At 36.0% G+C, this 7995-nt stretch overlaps 1 protein-coding gene across 1 annotated transcript; it reads left to right on the top strand.

Annotated features, from left to right (window-relative positions):
• The first annotated feature begins 2196 nt into the window (after window positions 1–2196).
• Window positions 2197–2652, top strand: LOC138873801 (uncharacterized). The gene has a single exon (XM_070152279.1). It carries the CDS (start codon window positions 2197–2199, stop codon window positions 2650–2652), a length of 456 nt encoding a protein of 151 aa, XP_070008380.1.
• Window positions 2653–7995: the final 5343 nt, after the last annotated feature.

Genomic DNA, 7995 nt, shown 5'->3' with positions numbered 1-7995 from the left:
AATTCCATTCCGACTCTTATATCAAAATCTCACTTATCCACCAGAAATCGCCAAAATAATAACTTCATCAATTCAAGCCTAATTCTACTCTGGACCTCCAAAACCCATTCCGATCACACTCCTAAGCCATAAATTACCTCCCGAAGCTAACCGAATCATCGGAACTCACATTAGAGCTCTCTAACACATAAGCAACATCCGGTTGACTTTTCCAACTTAAACCTTCTTAAAAGAGACTAAGTGTCTCATTCTTACCAAATCCTCTCCGAACTCAAACTGATCAATCTGATCACATAAAACACGGATAACGAAGCATAAAGAAGCAGAAATGGGGAAAATGGAGAGGTAACTCATGAGACGACTGGCCGGGTCGTCACACTATTATAACTTACAAAATTATAGCAACTGTCGAAATTCTGGCGAGCAATTAGAATTTTGTGGCTAATTGCAGAAAACTATGGTAATAGTCAAAATTTTGTGATGATTGTTATAAATTGCAACATTATGACAACTGCCAGATTTCGGACGAATCACCATAAGATTTGCGCAGGACTTTTGGAAACTATTTTCGAATACTTTTCTTGTCAGTACGGGTGTACAAACCGATCAGGAAAACTGCACCCTACCGAAAAGTCAAATCAAATCGATTAAAAAACCCGACTAGATTTGGTTTGGTATTGAATAAAAAAAAACGAACCAAACTGACATATAAATATATAATTTTTATATATACTTTTAAGATTTATATAGAATTTTCTTTAAAATATGTCTAGAAATATTTGAGATTATCTTGCGGGATATAATATTTAATAGTATATGAAGTGCTCCATATTTATTAACCTTAAATAATGGGTTGTATGATCACTTTCTCATCAAGTATTACTAAAATGCGTCAATATCTTTGTTCTTCCATATTCATATCATATGTTAAGATCTACTAAATTGTTATATCTTTTTCGAATGTGAAGTGATTATTATTATTATTTAGGTATCGTATTGATTTTTATGTTTAATTACTAAGTTTGGCTAACCTTAAAAGTGTACATTAATGAAACATTATTGGCAGACGACTAAAAAAAATAACTATTATATGTTACTAAGAAAATTCTCTCAAAAAAATATTTTAATAGATAATATGTTTGTCAATTTTTTATATTTTTACTAAACATATATGTGCTTATTAAAAATTTAACAATGTAAGATTAAAATAATATTTAAGTAACAAAAAACTCGAAAAATCCGAAAAATCCGACAAAACCGAACCAATCCAAACCGATATAGTTGCATTGGTTTGGTTTTGATAAAAATCGAACCAACTCGGTCCATGTACACCCCTACTTTCCAGGATTAAAATTTAAATGGTGGCACTAAATGATCATATTTATGTCATTCTCCCAATTTGAAATCCAACTGAAAGAGTTGTTTATGTTTTTCTTCACATAAGTAAGTTTCATCAGTCCTTTTTTTTTTCTGCACCTACTTCATTTTGCAAAACACATATAAGAACTGCAATGATATTAAACTAACAGAAAAAAATTGTATTTGTTGTTATTATGTTCGCTGTGTGTGATAAATCTGAGTAGAAGCTAGTGCTTGTTATTTCAAGTAACTCCTTTAATTTTATCGAAAATGTTTTCTGCTCCTTCGAGCAGCTAAATAGAAAATAGACTAAATAGTAATAAGAAGGGTGGACAAATGTCACTAGTAGTGTGACCTGATATTTCCTTCCTTTCTGGACTGCTTTTCTTTTTAGTACTGATAACCCTAAAGATCAAAGGCAAAACGAAAAATGCATAAGGGACAAAATTTAAGGGGTCCTTTGCTTCGAAATTATAATTTTCTGGATTAAATTTATATTTGTTTTAATTAATAGTCGAAATTGTTGGTCCCAAGATAATGGATAATAAAGTAGCTAGGGACAAACAAAAGTAGCTAGCTTTTATGTTTTTGATATTATTGTCTGTAAGTGCCAATTACGCATTTATGTGTATTGGGTAAAGAAAAAGTATAGCTTTAAATTAAAGAATAGACTTAAGATAATTGCTTGAGTTGGCTTTCTCTGCATAAAAGGAGACTTATTGTATACACACGAGATACAGAAGAAATATTGTTTTGGAATTCACATTCTCTTCATGGTATCAGAGCATATTTTGAAAATTTTCTTTAACTTTTTCATTCTGCCTCCTTCTTTTCAAAATGGTAGAAACATCTGATGTTAATACCTTTGTGGCTACTGTGGCTGATTCATCCAAGAAAGTAACGATTGACTCATCACACCCATTTTTTCTTCACCCCTTAGACTATCCAGGAATGAACCTGGTTTCTTCAGTTTTTGATGGCAAAAGTTATGGTGTTTGGCGTAGAACTGTTGTGATAGCTCTTTATACAAAGAACAAATTGGATTTTATTGATGGAACCATCTCCATTCCGGATGAAAGCTCTGGGCTTCAAAGTGCTTGGTCAAGAGGAAATGACATGGTCTTGTCTTGGTTGCTTAACTCTCTATCAAAGGAGATTGCAGAGAGTGTGCTTTATTCTCACAATGAAAAGGACCTATGGAATGATTTGGAAGACAGATTTGGTCAAACAAATGGTGCTAAAATTGTTTCAACTTCAATAAAAACTAAGTTATGTAGTTCAAGAAAACTCTAGTGTATCTAGCTACTTTACGAAAATGAAAAGTTTGTGGGATGAGTTAGATACTCTAATTAATTTTTCCACATGTTCATGTGAGTGTGTGTGTGGAGCTAAAGGAAAGAACTTGAAGACTCACCAAGACCAGAGGTTGTTGCAGTTTCTAATGGGGCTCAATGACACCTACATAGGGGTGAGAAGCAATATTCTATTGTCTTCTCCTTTACCCACTATTGGGCAAGCCTACTCCCTCGTGATTCAAGATGAAAAACAAAGGGAAATTCATGCTAACCCTGCTCATCCAGTAGATTCTTCCTCTTTCATTGCAGCCAACTATGCAGGAAATGATAAGAAGATGAATAATAATAGAGGACAGAAAACAGATTTTGATGCTAAGAAAGCAGGACTTAGATGCGCTTACTATAAAAAGGTTGGTCACAACATTGAAAAGTGCTACAGGCTCTATGGATTCCTGCAGATTTTAAGTTCACAAAGCAGAGGAGATATCAAGAAGGAGTTCAGGTTAACAGTACTTTTAACACAGTTGGAAAAAGTGAGCAGGGAGGTACTAAGTTGACAAATACTCGAGAAAATGTGACGGAATTACCACAGCTTCTTCAACAAGTGAAAATGGCACAAAATGGAGCAAGTACCTTTGAAGTTTCTGCAAACCTAAGTTGTGCAGGTATAACAAAGTTCTTCAACACTTATGCTGTGTCATTCAAATTCAAAGTGATTCATGGATATTAGATAGTGGAATCACTGAGCATATGACTTTTAACAAAGCTTTCTTCTTAGATTTAAAGGCTTTACCAAAACATGTTATGGTTAACCTACCTAATTCCTTTAAAGTAAAAGTTACTCATTCAGGCTCTATTTTACTCTTGCCTAATCTAATCTTAGATAATGTTTTATATATTTCTTTTTTTAGGTATAATCTGTTATCTGTGCACAAGTTGTGCAGGCAACACTTATGCTGTCTCAACTCAAGCAATATGTCCTTTTCACTTCTTCTTCTTGTTTTCTACTATAGGTCCCTTCACTGAAGAGCCCTACGGAGATTGGTAAAGAGGAGGGAGGACTCTACATCCTCAGATCAAGACCTTCAGTATTAGTCTCAAATAGTTTGTCTAAGTTTAGGAATGGTTTTGTTTCAAAAAGGAAGTCTACTTCCATTCCAGTTTTAAGTTCTTGTTTCACTTTTTCTACTTCTAATGTAAGGGAAAAGTTGTGGCATTATAGGCTAGATTATATGCCATTAAGTAATATGAAGAATTTTTTCGTCTCTTCCTGTTTTTTCATGTTTTAATTTCTTAACCCCCTATTATGTTTGTCCAATGGCAAGGCAGACTAGACTCCATTTTTCCTCAAGCTCTATCTCTACTAAAGAAATATTTGAATTAATTCATGTGGATACTTGGGGACCATATAGTAGTGCGACAGATGATGGTTACAAATATTTTCTCACCATTGTTGATGACTTTAGCAAAGCCACTTGGACTTATCTCCTAAGCACCAAATCAAATGCTTTCACAGTTTTAAAGTTTTATCTAGCAAAGGTGGATAGACAATTTCATTCTAAGGTTAAAATCATTAGATCAGACAATGCTTTTGAATTGGGAACTAGGAACGTTCAGTCAGATTTCCTTTCTTCACAAGGAATTATTCATCAAATCACTTGTGTGTACACCCCCACAACAGAATGGTGTAGTGGAGAGGAAGCACAAGCATTTATTAGAAACATCTAGGGCACTATTGTACCAGTCACATTTACCTATTTCTTATTGGGGAGATTGTTTACTCACAGTAACCTACCTAATCAATAGGTTCTCTTCTAGAGTCTTACATTTCAAGACTCCTTATGAGATATTGTTTAAGGTGAAGCACACTTACTCTAACCTTATGTGCTTTGGTTGTTTATGCTTTGCTTCCACTATTGTAGATCACAGAACGAAACTTGATCCTAGGGCAGTACCTTGTATTTTCCTTGGGTATCCACATGGCAAGAAAGGTTATAAAGTGCTTAACTTTAAAACTTTTAAGACTACCATTTCTAGAGATGTTGTGTTCTATGAGGAATTCTTTCCCTTTGCTTCTATAAACTCACCTACCACAAGTTATCTTGTTCTACCCCTTGTTAAACCAAGTTATTCACCTAGTTCAATTCTTGATTTTTTTACCTGAAACTTCACCTATTAGTTCACATTTCATTTCTACTCCTTCAAGTCCTACACCTCAATCCATTTCTACTCCTCTGTCTGCTCCTAGATCATCCCATATTCCTTCATCTTCTAGATCCCCTATTTCAGGGACCAATACTCATATTTTTCTACCTCTGGATTCTGAACCTATGATGGACACACTCATTAGAAAATCATCAAGGCCTCATAATCCACCTTCATATCTTAAAGATTATATCTGCACTGCACTCAAGCTCACAGATGTAAGTAATTCTTGTTTCCTCACTCCTGTAACACAAGATTCACTGTCTTTTAATGGACTTTCCTCTGCTAATCAACATATGCTCAATTCTCTATCTAATGTTCAAGAACCAATTAGTTATAGTGAGGCTGCACACCAACCATGATGGCAGGAGGCTATGGCAAGGGAAATTGAGGCTCTTGAGCTCAACAAACTTGGGAGGTAGTTGAACCACCCCTTGGTAGGAAAGTTTTGCCATGTAAATGGGTGTACAAAGTTAAACAACATCCGGATAGAAGTGTAGAGCGATTGAAAGCAAGGCTAGTCATTAGAGGATACATACAAAAGGAAGGAGTGGACTTTACTGAAACTTTTTCACCGGTGGTCAAGATGACCACCATTAGGTGTATACTTGCTACATCAGTAAAAAGAGGTTGGGGTTTGTATCAGTTAGATGTGGATAATGCATTTCTACATGGATATTTGCAAGAGGAAGTCTATATGAAATTCCCAGCAGGAGTGATCCCACCATCTTCTACACATGTCTGCAAATTGAAAAAGTAACTTTATGGACTTCGTCAAGCTTCGCGACTGTGGTATTCTAAGCTCACCAATGCCCTAAATTTTAAGGGTTTCACTCACTCATTAAATGACTACTCTTTGTTCTTTAAAATGTCAAATTCCTCTATCTCTATTATAGCCGTCTATGTCGATGATATATTACTAACAGGAAATGATACAGCAGAATTACAAGCACTAAAAGATTTTCTTCATCAAGAATTTAGAATCAATGATCTTGGGGACCTGCATTTTTTTCTGGGCATGGAGGTGATCCGCGAACTTCAAGGGTTGATCCTTTCATAAAGGAAGTTTACCTTTGATCTTCTCAAGGAATTTGATGCAATACAACTGGTTCTTGTTTCTTCTCCACTTGATCCAACATCTAGGCTTCTTGCTAAGACAAGGGATCCTGTAAAGGACCCTACTTTATATCGTCATTTACTTGGTAAACTGAATTACCTAACACATACCAGGCCGGATTTATCTTTCACGGTCCAGCACTTGAGCCAATACATATAGGACCCCAGGAAGCCCCATCTTGATGCTTGTAGACATGTGATTTTTGACCCTCCCTAAGATTTTTCATATTTTAACGCGTAAATATTTAATTTAGGAATAATATAGATATTTTAAGTAATTTTGACTCTTTTACTTTATTTTATTACAAGAAAACAAAAAATCATAAAAATAGGTTCATTAATGTTTTGTATTTTTATTTTAATATGATATTTGAAAATACCAAAAATAGGTTTGTTTTAATGGTTAGTCTTATTTTAGTAATTATTTGAATAGTAGGATTAATTAATAAATGGGACCGTATTTTTAATCTCGTTCGCAGGGAAAGAATAAAGCTTGGGCTCTAGCAACCCATTTTTAGGCCTAATTTTGGACCTAGCCCATAATTCCCAAGCCCAGAATTCCTAGGTTCATACCCCTTAACCTAAAAACCCTACAACTATCTAGACCTAGACTCTACAGTATAAGAAGGACCTAACGAAAAAAATTGGGAGGAGAACAACAAAAAAACTAAAAAAGCTGCGCAAGGAACGACCCCCACCACCCCCCTGTCATCGTCTTCTTCGAACCATCCCATACCCAAACGACCCCCTTTAACTTCTTCTTCTTCATGAAGAACTAAGAAAGAAGACATCAGAACCGAACGGGGTGAGAAGTCAGTTGTTTCTCTTGGATTTTTGGACTGAACCTAGATACACAAACGACCCCTGATATCATCTCCTTCTACCACTCCGGCCACCACCAAGGCTTGCCGGAAATTAGCCACCCACCCGAAAAGAGAACGCTGAAAGGAAGAAAAGCTGCGCAGCTTTTTCACAACGCAGGACCCTTCCACTGGCCGTCTTCTCCATCGGAACCCCAACGATATCTTCAGTCATTTTTGAACCAAGGAAATCCAGGCGCCATTTTTCGAAAGAGGAAAGGCTGAAGATCTTCATCTTCCTCATGAAGACATAAGACCAACCCTAGCACCTTAAGACCAAAGATATCCATCCACACCACGTAAAAACACCGGAACTCCTCCACTCTTTCACGCCATCGCAATCGTCGGCAAACCAGTCGTTCCCTCATCACAGAACTCGTCGGAAAACCAGTAAACCCCATCAGATCGAGCACACATACAGCCATGCACACGAACAGAGCGAGGGAACGAGCGTAAGTCAGTTTGAGATTTTAGAAAGTCGAAAAACAGTACAAAAAAATGTTTTGTCTGTCTCGTCCTTGATTTGATTCTTAGTTCTGAAACATGGATGTTTAACTGAAGTCGGGAGTCATTTGTGAGTTTGAGTCGTGTGGAGGTTGTCGTACGATTGGTTCCGGTCTATGGTTATCGCTGTCCATTTTTTCCATCGAGTTCGAGCTGCTGAAACTCGACGTTGCTGTAAACTAATCAGAGTTTGTTCTTATTAGCCGAAGAGCAACTCGTGACATATTTTCTTTGTGGTTCATCTGTGAGTATTCTCGATACATTTTCGTTGCATCAGTTTTGTTTTCTCGCTTTAACTTCTTGTCGTGTAAGTAGTAGTAATATATTTGTTATCTTTTTTAAGTTTATATCGTCAAGTGTTGTTTGCTTATCACTAGATTATTAGTTGTTTTGCCATTTATTATTAGATTATTAGATTAAGGAGCTGCTCAGATTCTTGTTGATAAATCAATTTGTTATATACATGGGATGACCAATTATGAATGTTGAATGTTGGATGCTTTGTCGAATTAAGTGATAGAAGCTGGTGGATAAGAAATTCGGGGGTGCATTTCATGTGACCCGATTATAACAACTCCGAATAATAAAACCCTTTGAAACAATTTGAGACGTGTCGTGCCAAACAAAACCTAAAAATGCATGGGCCTCATGTCGTT

The sequence above is a fragment of the Nicotiana sylvestris genome, chromosome 7 (assembly GCF_000393655.2).
Source record: "Nicotiana sylvestris chromosome 7, ASM39365v2, whole genome shotgun sequence".
In the NCBI taxonomy this organism is placed as follows: Eukaryota; Viridiplantae; Streptophyta; class Magnoliopsida; order Solanales; family Solanaceae; genus Nicotiana; species Nicotiana sylvestris.
Note: the sequence above shows the minus strand (reverse complement) of the source record. Positions and strands in the feature narration are given on the sequence as shown.